We start from the raw sequence: 12,996 nt of genomic DNA on the forward strand, positions 1-12,996 counted from the left end.
TCTGTGGAGGAACCTGGCAGCTTCAGATACACCGATACATGACATCCCATAGGTGCTCTGCTGGGTTTAGGCCAGGAGAACGTGAGGGCCAGTTAATGACATCAATGCCTTCATCATCCAGGAGCTGACCTGTGGAGGAACCCAGGGCCCACTGCACCAGCATGAGGTCTGACAATCACTGAGGATTCATCCTGGTACCAAACAGCAGTCAGGGAAACATATAGGCTATGAGTCATTAAGAAAGTGGGTTGGTTAGTGAAATGGTTAGTTAGTTAGTTAGTTAGTTAGTTAGTTAGTTATGTCTGCTGTGCTCAGTCTACCTGAGCCAGTATGAAGTGGGTTAGTTAGTGAGTGAGTGAGTGAGTGAGTGAGTGAGTGAGTGAGTGAGTGAGCTAGTTAGGGAGTGAGTTAGTTAGTTAGTTAACAAGTTAGTTAGTGAGTTAATAAGTTAGTTAGTGAGTTAGTTAATAGGTTAGTTAGTGAGTTAGTTAATTAATGAGTTAACTCTGCTGCAGCTCAGTCTACCTGAGCCATAAGAGAGTGGGCGTGTACTTGTTCAGGGCATTGGCCTGTGATTGGCTGATGTACTGTTATGTCACGGACTCTCCACCAACCACAGTGTTACCTCAGTGTGTTTAGTGTGTGTGTGTATATAGTGTGTATAGTGTGTGTGTGTTTGTAGTGTGTGTTGACATGTTGTGGACCTGCACCATCACTCTCTCTGTGTGACTTCACCTCACATCTACCTCCTCCTCCGCCTCCTCCTCCTCCTGCTTTGGGCCGATGTTTTGTGTCAAAGCTCCGGTCCTCCTGTCGCGGACACCCGGGGCGGACAGATGGCTGCTCTCCAGCCGGATCAGCCTCCGCCGCTCCAGCGCCCAGCAGACGGAGCAGCGGCGGGACGAGGCGAGCAGCCGCGGCCGCGTTCGGCGCGACTCGGCCCCGCAGTGTCCTGGAGGAAGAGACGGCACCACCTCCGCCTCCTGCAGCTCCAGGACCAGAGCTGCTAATGAGATCTCCGTAGACTTTGACCTGACCCGGGAGGCTTATAAGAGCAAAGACTCATTAGAGCTGCTCAGAAGTTTGGTGGTGTTCAAACTCTGCTCCTATGACATCCTGGTTGATAAGAATACAGAGGTAATGAGCTGCTCCTGACCTCAGCAGCCATGAGGACGGTTTGTCAGAGGCTTGTTCACTTGATCATAACATTCGATATAAAAAGGTTAAAGGAAGTCAGTGACATTTTCACAGAGAGAAAGAGCTCAACACTAAAGCAGGTGCTAGAACTGAAGGTAAAAGAATCCATTACAATCACTTATATAGTTCTTACAGTGATAACTCAGTGTTTATACAGAGATAAGCTTGTTTCTGAGATATAGTTGAAGTTGTGTTCAAGGTGAACTAACTTACACAAACACACGTACTGTAAACACTTTGAACCTACACATCTAACAGTTGGAGCCTCGGGCTCCAGTGCACAACACCCACCTCTCAAATTACAGAGTTACATATGTGCAGACTGACGAGACACGCTACCACTGGAGGTTGTTTTCAGCCCGTGTTGGGATGATTCAGTGTGCAAGACATTTACTGACTAGTTGCACTGGATTCTTTCTTCACCGATCACACAATGGAGACACATCCAGCACAAAGTACTAATCAAATCTGGAATTAATCTGCTTTTCATTGCAGCTACAGTCTGTGATTCTTTGCTGCTGTTTACAGTCTTACATGCACATGTGGTTCACAGCCTGGGGTGAGGAACATGCTTTGAATTCCTCCACATGTGAAACAACATGCAGCTTTTTCTCTTGTCCCCATAGTCTGTCAGATCGAGTCTTTGTCTTTAAAACCATTTTATCTGGGATATTATGATTTACATTAATAAATGATATGTGTAATTAAGTAGTTATAAGCTTCGTCTATAATGTCCTCCTCTCTGTTCAGATAATGGATCTGGGTAAGAAGATTCTGGGACAGAGAGCCTTCAACCAGTTCATGAAGTTGACGTTTTATGGCCAGTTTGTGGCCGGCGAGGACCACAGGGCGATCAGGCCGCTCATCCAGAAGAATCAGGCCTTCGGCGTCGGCTCTGTCCTGGACTACAGCGTCGAGGAGGACATCACCGAGGAGGAGGCGGAGTACGAACGTTTTGCTATCTTGGCACATTTCAGTAAACACTAAAAGATGCTTTGGAGTCTGTCAGTGAAAGTGAAACCTTCTCTTTACTGATAACAAAACTAATATCGAATTACAAATATCAAGAGTATTAATAATCCTGTGCCAAAAATAGAGTTAGCAGGAAGTAAACAGTCGTTCCGTCATGATTTGTTGACCCGGCCCTGGCTCCCCTTACTGGACTGGAGAGAATTTCTCACATGATAGGAATCCTGTCACATGGGGAGCAAAAGGCCGAGCGACTCTGTCCTGTGAGCTGATGTAAAATTGGATAAGAGTACAGACCTAAAGCAAGCGGCCTCTGTAGGCAGCAGCAGCAGCAGTAATGTAGCTTCAGTCTGGCTGTGGGCATTCATGCATTCTGAGTAATTGGGACATCACATCGTCCAAAATAAAAGTTGGACGTTCTGGCCCATTTAAGAGATGCCCCACAGTCAAATAATGGAGTAAAAGTTCTCAAGTGAATCTTTGTGATGTTCATTTCATTAATGTGAAAAAGACGAGTGCACTTGTCAGATTTACTTTGCGCGAACGTAAGAGTCAGCCGGAAAAGTTTGACCTTTTGTATCTTGCACAACGGCTCCGTTTATATAAAGGCCAGACGTAGAGACTAAAAGCTGCGAGGCGTTATTTAAAGCAACTCTCTGCAACTTTTTCACCGTAAAACATCCGTTTCAAACTTTCCTCCTTCACCCCCCCCCTCACCCTGAATGTCTGCTCTTGCTCTGTGTAACTTTGATAAGTGGATACTTACCTCCTGTTAAGTGTGGAACTGCAGCTGGAAAACTGGAAATGTGAAGAATTCTACACACACTTTGGTTGATCTGGTTCAACTTGAAAAACACCTCATCGCTCGGACACAGTGGCCAACAGTTTAATCGCCACACGTGGCTGCAGGTGGCGCTGTTGCTCAGTTAAAGTCACCTCGTGTTGTTGCCTTGAGTGAAGTATCCAGTGTTAAGGTCTGTTGCTGCACAGTGACAACTGACTGTAATGTGGCTTTACACCAGACAGAACGTCCTCTATTATTGTTTCATAGTGTGAGCTTCCAGGAAAAGCCCTTTGCTGTGACTTTCCCGACCTTTCTTGTATTTGATTTTTCTTTCGAGTAACAAGATATCACCTCTCAGCTTTACGTTGTCTCCGGGATGCCTGCTCGGAAACATCAAAAGAGGCATCAGACCTCAGGCTAGAAAGGATTTCGTTTGGCGAATATACACTTTTGAACCTGGAGGACGGAGGACATTAAGACAGCTTGATCTCAGGCAGCAGCAAGGTTTGACAGGCGCTACAATGATCTGTCAGGACAGCAACAACAACACGAGTCAGCTTCTGGTAACAGAATGAAGATGTAAGGAACTTTGGCAAGTCCTGGTTTGATGTTGAGAATAAACCTGCTCACAATGCCAGCCCTCGGATTCAGAGGCCTTATATATATATATATACACTATACACAGTTTGGATTTGATTATTGCAGGCGTGTGAAGACTGGTTGTAGCTGCCAGCTGCCAATAACCAATATTTTGTGCCATGCTTTCGGGTTAATTGAATTCTTGGCAGTGTTGCAGAAAATTATTTTTTATTAAATCCATAATTGTCACTGGACACAAACGCTTGAACCAGAACTAACAGGTTTATCAGCTCCTGCTGTTTAATGCTACTTAAACATCTGAGATTGGTTTCTGTTTCATTTTTATATTTTTACAATTAACCTTTAATTTATTCTTTTAGTCTGAACTGGGCCAGGAAACGTTGAACAATGGCCATCAAGAATTCCCACAGCCCAAAGCATCCTTCTTTATCAAGCAGAGAAAATCTTTTTTACTTGATAAATGACTTAATGGGACGCTTCATTTGAGTTGCCGTTAAATTGTTTCATGTCTTCTTTACCGTTGGCTTTGTCCGTCTCTGCCATAACCTTCAGGACAAATGAAAAACACACTGTAAGCTAGCTCCCATGAGCCCACACTGCCTCACAACATCATCAAATTAGGTCTTTCATTATTGTTTTGATTGAGACACCCCTCGCGGCTGCAGTTACATATTCTGCATTTGAATTATCTGCTCATCCGAATCTTTCATAAATAGATTCTCTGTCCATTGCCTAATCAAATTACTACTTTTGACAAATTTCCATTCTACATTTTTAAATTAAAACACTGAATCATCAAAAGTGCAGGACAAGCGTGTATGAAATGTGTTTAAGACAGTACAATGCACGTCAGTGTAAAAACACACCCCAGTTTCATCCACACTTCTGCAGCAGAAGCGCCTGCCCACATGTTAAATGTGAAAAAACAAACTCCCTTTAGTTTTTCCTGCTTTGAAACTGGCTGACGTCTGTGATGTCCCGGCCGCTCACTGCTCAGTCATCTGCTTAGATACATGAGCTCCCCGGCGGCTTATGATGAGAGGCGAATAGGTCAAGTGCGGAGTGACGCTACAGCCGCCCTCTCTGTAGGGTCCCGCAGTTCAGCATACACCCATCAGTTTGTTTTTCATGTTGTGTATTTAGGTTCACTGCCACAAGGCCAAACGTGTCCACGGAAAGAATCCCAGCTCCCACACCGACTGCAATAATGATGCAACTTACATTTCTAATATCGCACAAATACAGGGCACACCAGCCGATTTAATCCTGTTGTCTTCCTCCTTCTAATTTCAGCTCATGTGCATCTGCTGCAGAGAAAGAGAGCATAGGTAAGCTGCCTCGTTTTTGTTCTCATTCGCGGACACAGTATATGATGTAATTAGAAGAAATAGGCATGCAAATTTGTTTTCACCTTCAGGCGAGGACCACGGAGAGGAGAAACTGAAAGCGCACCAGCAGTTGGAGGAGCGGCGTCGCGGGGGAGTGACTGCAGCCCGCACATATTCCGACAGCTACGAGGCCAAATGTGATCGGCATATGGAAACCTTCATCAAATGCATCAAAGCATCTGGTATGTAAATGGAGAGTGAAACCACACACAGCTTTACAGTGCGTCTGTTTATGCACATTGTGTTAAGTTGTAACTCTGGCTCATATACTTCCCACCATTAACTTGGAAACATTGCCATCCTCCCCCATCGCACCTGTGGTCTGCTTCTGTAATCCACTGCACATTATTACATGCAGCGCAGCACTTCATCATGTATTTACCGTCATGTTCATATTTCTATCTGAATGACTGCAGGTGGGAATTCAATGGACGGTTTTTCTGCGATCAAAATGACTGCTCTTGGACGACCTCAGTTTCTGGTAGGCATTGAGGGGCGGTTAAAGGGTCAGTGTGTAGCACCTGATGCTCTGGTTATAGACCAGACTTCAATTTATCTTTAAATAAAGACAGTTTTTTTTTTTTATCTTAAAGCTCCAACTCTCAGAGGTCCTGATGAAATGGCAAAGATTTTTTGCCTTCCTGGCATCGCAGCAGGGGAAAGATGGTGTGGAAGCTTTAAATCAGAGGCTGGAGCTCAACCAACTACAGGTGCAGTTTGGTTTTCCTCTTTAGCTGGTGATGAATAATTATTTCATGCGATGTTATAAGCTGTCTTTGCGCTTCTTAACGCAGGATGAGTTGTACAGTTTGTTAAGTGCTGTACTTTATATTTTTAGGAATCTTTGACCAAACTTGGTGCAAAAGGTGATTTCTGTGGCTGGTTTACTGACGGGAAAGACAAAACCTCTGGGTGAGCGAGATCACACACATCCACAGGAACAAACATCTGTAAAATAATACACATTTAAATATAAATACTGGTAAATACTATAAGATGTGAGGATATGGTTGAAATTATACATATCACATAAGTATTATTCATTTATGAAAATACAAAATACATGTATTATCATGTTGATTCATAGTCACGGTAAGTTTTACAGCACATGATCAATACCGCTGGATGTTTTTAACTGAATTCAAATTTAGTGAAGATGGAATTTCAGTTGACATCTCCATTTGTTTTCTAAGACCTTGAAAAAGTAAGAAAACTAGTATTTTCAAAACAGGTATTTTTAAGTTCATATTCAAGGACACATGTTGATTCAGAGTAAAAAGGGATTTTTCTTTAATAAGATACTGCCAACGTTTTAAACCCTCACTTAATATCTTTCTGTGCTCCGCTCTGACAGAACCATTGACGTGCTGGACTGGAACAGCCTAATAGACGACAGAACAAAGACATCGGACCTGCTCGTTGTCCCGAATGTTCAGGTCATTAAAATCAAATCCTTAAAATTAAGTGGCAATAACTTGAAAAATACAGTTAGGAATCATATAACGTGACACAAACACATGGAGACAATAATCTACATGCTTTGTAAAATTTAATTAGACTGCAGTTTATTGCAGATGTAGAGTTTGAGCAGCACCTGATTTCTACCAGAGTGATGGAGAGCAGTGATGCTAAGAAGATATTGTTTAATTAGCTCCGGGTGAACGAAAGCCTTAATTAACTGTCATGTCATTAAAATCTGGACAGGTCACCCTCAAGCTATCGGCTGACTTTTTAATACAAGAAGCTGAAGGGTGGATTTAAGAAGACGCACTAATAGGTGTCATGCTGTGTAATATTTGTTTCATTTGCATCTCACTGTGAACAACGTCCCGGTTTGTTTGCTCAGCAAGACGAGCTGGAGCCTCTGCTGGAGAAGTTCAGCACAGAGGAGGAGGAGCAGATGAAGAGGATGTTGCAGCGTATGGACATTTTAGCAAAGGTAAAAAAAACAAGTACTGAACACAGATAAAGATACACACAAGTTATCACGAATGCATTTCCTGTTAATTAGCAAGAATCTATCACGTAGATTTATTTCAATCAGAACAAATATGTTGTTAGCTATTGTGTAAAACCTGAAATATATAAGAGAGAGATTTTTAATATGACCACAACTACTAGAAAAAAAAAACTTTTATTAAGACAATAAAACCCATTAATCTAGTTTCAGTTATTTGGGTCATGTCCCACCCTTCCACAAACTTTCATGAAAATTGGTTCTGTAGTTTTTAAGTAATCCTGCTAACAGACAGACAAACATACTGAGAGCCTGAAGACAGGTGATAGGAACTCGTTTCGACACGATTCACATCTTGTGTAAGCTGCACAGGGACACGTGATTGTTCCCACAAGATATTTGTCATGTGCAAACAAGTCATTCATGAGCACATGCTAATTATCATGTCAGAACGAGTTATTCTCCTGCGCTCGCCAGATAAAAAAAATATCACCTGAGCCTTTAAGGGCTCTGTACATCAAACGACCTGCAATGAAAACATAACCTCCAACATTTAAGCACTGTCAGGTGATTTTACACCAAATTATTGAGAGCTTTCATGTCCCAGCATGCCCTAGAGAATGGTGTTCGCCTGATGGTGGATGCAGAGCAAACGTATCTCCAGCCAGCTATCAGCAAACTGACATTAGCAATGCAGAGGATCTACAACAGAGACAAGCCTGTCATCTTCAACACGTACCAGTGCTACCTGAAGGTAAGAACCCAGCAGCTGGCAGCAGATGTTCCGATCTGTCAATGTTAAACACGCGCACAAATCACGCAGACACAACAACTGTGAGTCTTGTGATGCTGTGACATGTCCTTTATAATCAGATTAGCACGAGTCAGCTGAGAGAAGAAGGGTTAAACTGCTGCAAGGCCAAGAACAGAATCATGCTGGGGGGGAAATTGGGTTGATTTACTGATTTACAAATGAAAAGCTGTTAAAGTAAAAGAACAGTTTCATTCATGTGCTTAATATAAACTTTTTACAACTTGATCATATTCAATATAAAATGAATATATTATCACCCGAAAAATAACTGTTGTGAAGTAGAAACACAACCACAAATAATATTTTTGCATATTTGACTGACGAAATCTGAAAGAGACGCACCAATCTTTTTTTTTCATAATCCCTTTGACATTGTCTGACACTTCATTTTTCCATGGTCGGTGATGCAAGGTGCCTTAATCTAAGTCAGGTCGAATAACGTAGCCCGAGACATGATGTAAAAATAATGCAACTGCATCGTGTTTCATGGTCTGCAGAATACTACTGGACTGACTAAAGCTACACCATTGTTGGCCGAGTTTTGGGAGTTCCCCGGACATTTAGATTGACCCTTTTAGAGACTTTTTCTCAAAATAACTCCAAGCGGAAAACTCTAATGAGTTTTTGGACAAATCTAATCTCCTCTCTGCAGAAGACAATCACTTGTGATGCCAGTGAGTGAGAGAAACAACTCAATCTGCATCTAGTCTGTTAAGTGAGTGACAGAGACGTGGAGCAGCTATTTGGAGGCACCTCATCCCTGAACTTGTGTGGACGTTATTTGCGGAGGTGCACGTGTGAAATGTCTGAAACTGTTGAACAGCACATTAATAAGTGTGCGACTACGATACTGTGACGTTGTCAGTTTTGCACATTTTACCGAGTCTTGTTTGATCTGCAGGAGGCCTATGACAACGTCAGCGTGGACGTAGAACTGTCACGACGCGAGGGTTGGTATTTTGCTGCCAAGCTTGTGCGTGGTGCCTACATGTACCAGGAGCGAGAGAGGGCCGAGGAGTTTGGCTACGAGGACCCTATCAACCCTGACTATGAGTCCACCAATATAATGTACCACAGGTAAGAGTCAGGACTTGTTCTCTGTCTATTAAGTGCTGACGACTTTCCAAATCTGCACCTGAGAAAAGTTTGACCCTCGTGTTACAGAGCCTGAAAACATTTTCCTCCCACCCGTGCCTCTCTGATTTTCCCATGTGGTGGACAGACCTCACAAGCACAAATCTGCTGAAATGGTCAGCACAGGGATTTAATTTCAAGGAAGTTGTCCTTCAATTGGAGTTTGTGGGTCTATCATCTTGTGTCAGCAGGCTGGCCCCCCCCCCCGTCGAGTTGTCCTTGTGCAAATTGCAGAAACCCTCCAGCTGTAGGGGGTGCTGTGTCGTAACAATTTCCTGACGTTCCCACATTAATGCGAGATCAAAGCCGCCACCCTGTGGAGATCAACATGTTTTCGCACAAAAAGAGGAGCGGCCAACCTCCCCGAGCGTTCGATTAGATTTTTAGTAAACACCAGCGTAGGACAGACACAGAGGTTTTTGGCTGATACAGCACAGCATGAGGTGCGACTCGAAATGTGCAGATGGTGGTGAAGTGCATGAATATTAACGAACTCAGGTCCTTCCAGAAAAGATTGGTTCCAATTTATGAAAAATATATTCACTGTTGAAAGATACTTTTGCTGTTTAATTGTGTGAAAAGGTAAATCGTACTTCATGAGTCATGAAAACAGTCTAAGCCATAATATGCACACAATGAGCTGAGACATATTTAGATTTTACACTCAGTAGTAGAGAATAAGTCACTTCACAGACGAAAGGTTTATATTTGTGTCTTGTTTGTGTGTCTGTGATTGTGTGAGGTGTCTGGATTATGTGCTGGATGAGATTGCAATCAACCGAAATGCCAACGTGATGGTTGCTTCCCATAATGAAGACACAGTGAAACACACCATTCGAAGGTACAGTTTCAATTCTTACCAAGGACGCTGTCGAAAACACTATTGATTTTATTTTTCATGCAGCTTTGGATCCGTATAAACCAAACAGTATATGTATCTCACACAATCTCTCTCTCTCTCTCTCTCTCTCTCTCTGTTGCACTGCAGAATGAATGAGCTGGGTCTCGTTCCCACAGAGAACAAGGTGTACTTCGGTCAGCTCCTGGGAATGTGTGATCAGATCAGCTTCCCATTGGGTGAGAAACCTCCACACTAACACACGACAAGACGCACTGATCTCTGTACGTTTGACAGATTCAGCGTCAAACCTCCGCAGCTTTGACTCCTCAACCGTTTGAGTGGAGAGGAGTGCACGTGTAGAAGTCAGTCCGCTGCCCACAATGTGACATGTGAACTGAGACACCTTCGTATTGACGAGCTGTCGTAATGAAGCGCTGCTGCCGGGCTCTCAACACTTTGTCAGTCAGAGGCCCACATGGCAGGAGCAGTGGGTCAATCTGTCAATGTGAGGCTCACGTTAAAACCACCTTGACCAGCATCGATGCAAACAGACACGTGTTTCTTTATAGTTTTCTTGTTACTGAAATAATACAAAACAAGTATATTCGTTGTTTTTCACTTCCATCTACAGTATTTTAAAGTCGTCCTTCATTTGTCTTTTTCACTTTATTTTCTCACTTTCTTGATTCTCTTGCTAGTAATTGAGGATAAGCTAAAAAAAGAGTCAGAGTAAAGAGTAAAGAGTATAGACCTTGACAAAGCACAGTGTGTGAGCCTGACAACCGCAGCTCCTCTAATTCCAATGCAGCGAGTAAACCAGCCTGATTAGAGGGATGGAAGCAAACACTCGGTGAGGGAAGCCAATCAAAGCGACGTCCAGTTGCGATGAGCTCTCAGGAGTTTGTCCAAAACAATCTGCAGAAAAATATGTTTTTCCTGAAACTGTGATATGTGGAATTAGTCAATTAGACATCACGTTTGAAAATCTTCATGAAGATCTCTTTGGTATTTTCAGACAAATAGAAACATTTGTTTGTTTCCATGTTTATCCTCATCTAGTCTGTTACATCCCCCATGGGATGACGGGGGGACTGGAGACAGTAACACATCAAGCACAAGACTTGACAGTGAGAGAAGAAGGGAAATTAAAGGGCTTTATTTTTTAAACTTATCTCAACACAAAGTTTTTCAAAATGTGGAGGAGCAGAGAACGAGGCGGTTGTGCCAAAATCAAATAAAATCAGTAAAACAAAAACTAGCCTGGAATTACCTCTAAAAATCATACAACATACCAACCTGGCTAACTCGTCGAAAAAGAAACTTACACAAACGTGACAACAACATAATACAATACAATAATGTGAGCCCAGCTCATTCAGACACATGACAAGAAGACAGATCCACATAGTTACTGCTTAAATTAACTAAGAACTCAACTAAGACGATTTAACATGTGCCGACTACAACATGAGAAGTCAGTGATCAGTCAGGAAACGTGGGGGCTGGGTGTGTGTGTGTGTGCTTTTATAGACTCCAAAGCAGGTGTAGCCATTCTGTCAACGAGGTGGGAGGGGCCAAGCAATGGAAGGAGAAACAGAGCCAGGCCACAACCGACACTCACACGTTCACTTTTCCTTTCACGTAATGGAGAACGCGGCGGGTTTGATTCATGCACAACAACGGGGACGATGTCCAGAACATTCAGGGTGGAGCAGCAAGAGATCAGTGTTTTTGTCAACAGCACAAGATTGTATCTCATCTCCAAAAGCTCTTGAATCTCTCGTTACCAAGTTGAAGTCTGTGTTTTCTACGTATAAGACCTTTGTATTCATTTTGTTGTGAGAAACTTAATCACGCTCCAGTTTGGAAGATGGTGGTAGTGCGACGAAAAGTTGTTTTTTCCAACCGGCATGAAAGAATGAAGAAGAGCTTCTGTGAGACTTCAAGTCTCTTGTAGCGTCACTGTGAAATCGTTCCTTACAAGCGGCAAGTGTTTGGTCTGACGTCTGTGTCGTGATGTCTTAGAAGTTGTTCCCATAAACTGTTAACATCAAAAAAAAGATCTCTCTGAAATGAACCTACAGTTAATCAAATATAACATCTTCAAGAAAAGTCTCATCTGTGCAGACATTTCTCTTTATCCTCTTATCCACCCTTGTATTTTTTCTTTTCTCGCCCTCCGTCCCATCCGCTTCATTCCCAGGCCAAGCAGGCTTCCCCGTCTATAAGTACGTCCCCTATGGCCCGGTGAGTGAGGTGATGCCCTACCTGTCTCGGAGAGCCCAGGAGAACAGAGGCTTCATGAAGGGCGTCCAGAAGGAGAGGGGGCTGCTGTGGAAGGAGCTGAAGCGCAGACTTTCCTCTGGGGAGCTTCTCTACAGACCGGCGTACTGAAAACACAGGAGAAGAGACAGAGAGGAGGGAGAGTGTTAACGTGTTGGATTTTTTTTTTTCATCTTCTCTGGTTGACAGCTGCTGCTGGGGCTGTCGGTTCTGTCTCTCCCTCGCTGCAGCTCTCCCTGGACGTGTAGCTCACGATCAAACCTATTCTGGAGTTTCCTCGTTGATGGACTGTTTCTGCACGTCACTCCTCCTCCCACCCACCCCCCCTCATCTTTTCCTCGCTGGTGTTGCCCACCCCCACCCCTGCCCCCTACTTACATGTACTGTCCATGTTCTCTCTTTTCTCATCTGCCTCTGCGTCCACAAGCATTCTTCACTTCCTGTTGTCTAAAGAACTCTGGTTTCCATCAAGCTGTTCTTTACTGCTCCAAAAGGACTCTCTAAAATGTCAACAGGACTCTTTTTATCACCCTATTTATCTTGGAGTGGGACAACAGCAATAAAAATAACAGGCTTGATTTAAATGGCAGTAAAGGAAACATCAATATCCCCACTCCTATATTATGTGTTTTTTCACTCTCGGACAGCCGCACAGCTCTGAAGAGGCTTCTCTGTGTTCTACGTTTGTTTGCTGCGTCTGATTTTTGTGTTGCCTGTTTGAAAATGATGCCTCTTTATGAATCAATGAGAAAGTATAAATGCTTCTTCACAGCACATCCCTCTCCTTCTCCTTCTGAGCGTGCGATGCTTTTGTTATTGTATTTGCTGGAGGAAGCTATATTCTTGGCCGCTGAGGTGTTGCGAGGGAACACGACGTGCCGAAGCTCCTTTTTAATACAGATGCCTGCGAGTCTGGCAGGTTGTTTTATTTTTAATGACATGGATAATATGTAAAGAGGGGAATAAGTCAGGGGGCTGCGTTATTGCATTTTGATGCATGGGCACTGTGCGTGTTTTATCTTTTATAAT

The 12,996-nt window shown here is 43.2% G+C and overlaps 1 protein-coding gene across 2 annotated transcripts; it reads left to right on the plus strand.

The window, feature by feature from the left end:
- Positions 1 to 672: 672 nt before the first annotated feature.
- On the plus strand, positions 673 to 12,265 carry prodhb (proline dehydrogenase (oxidase) 1b). 2 transcript variants are annotated; one of them, XM_020098985.2, is made up of 14 exons: positions 673 to 1,137; positions 1,948 to 2,141; positions 4,844 to 4,878; positions 4,968 to 5,120; positions 5,355 to 5,419; positions 5,532 to 5,648; positions 5,777 to 5,850; positions 6,293 to 6,374; positions 6,785 to 6,877; positions 7,503 to 7,649; positions 8,611 to 8,786; positions 9,586 to 9,684; positions 9,832 to 9,920; positions 11,888 to 12,265. In XM_020098985.2, exons 1-14 carry the CDS (start codon positions 784 to 786, stop codon positions 12,076 to 12,078), a joined length of 1,869 nt encoding a protein of 622 aa, XP_019954544.2. In that variant the 5' UTR covers positions 673 to 783; the 3' UTR covers positions 12,079 to 12,265. The 2 variants fall into 2 exon arrangements, with proteins under 2 accessions (XP_019954544.2, XP_069379470.1); XM_069523369.1 differs by lacking the exon at positions 673 to 1,137 and adding an exon at positions 1,144 to 1,292.
- The last annotated feature ends 731 nt before the right edge of the window (positions 12,266 to 12,996 follow it).

Source organism: Paralichthys olivaceus, chromosome 4 (assembly GCF_024713975.1).
Source record: "Paralichthys olivaceus isolate ysfri-2021 chromosome 4, ASM2471397v2, whole genome shotgun sequence".
NCBI classification, from domain to species: Eukaryota; Metazoa; Chordata; class Actinopteri; order Pleuronectiformes; family Paralichthyidae; genus Paralichthys; species Paralichthys olivaceus.

Excerpts from the sequence above, each read along its gene's own strand:
- prodhb (XM_020098985.2), top strand. The coding sequence starts at position 784 with ATGTTTTGTGTCAAAGCTCCGGTCCTCCTGTCGCGGACACCCGGGGCG. Across the intron at positions 5,420-5,531 it reads TTGGACGACCTCAGTTTCTG|CTCCAACTCTCAGAGGTCCT; the intron begins GTAGGCATTGAG and ends TTTATCTTAAAG. Across the intron at positions 6,878-7,502 it reads GTATGGACATTTTAGCAAAG|CATGCCCTAGAGAATGGTGT; the intron begins GTAAAAAAAACA and ends TTCATGTCCCAG.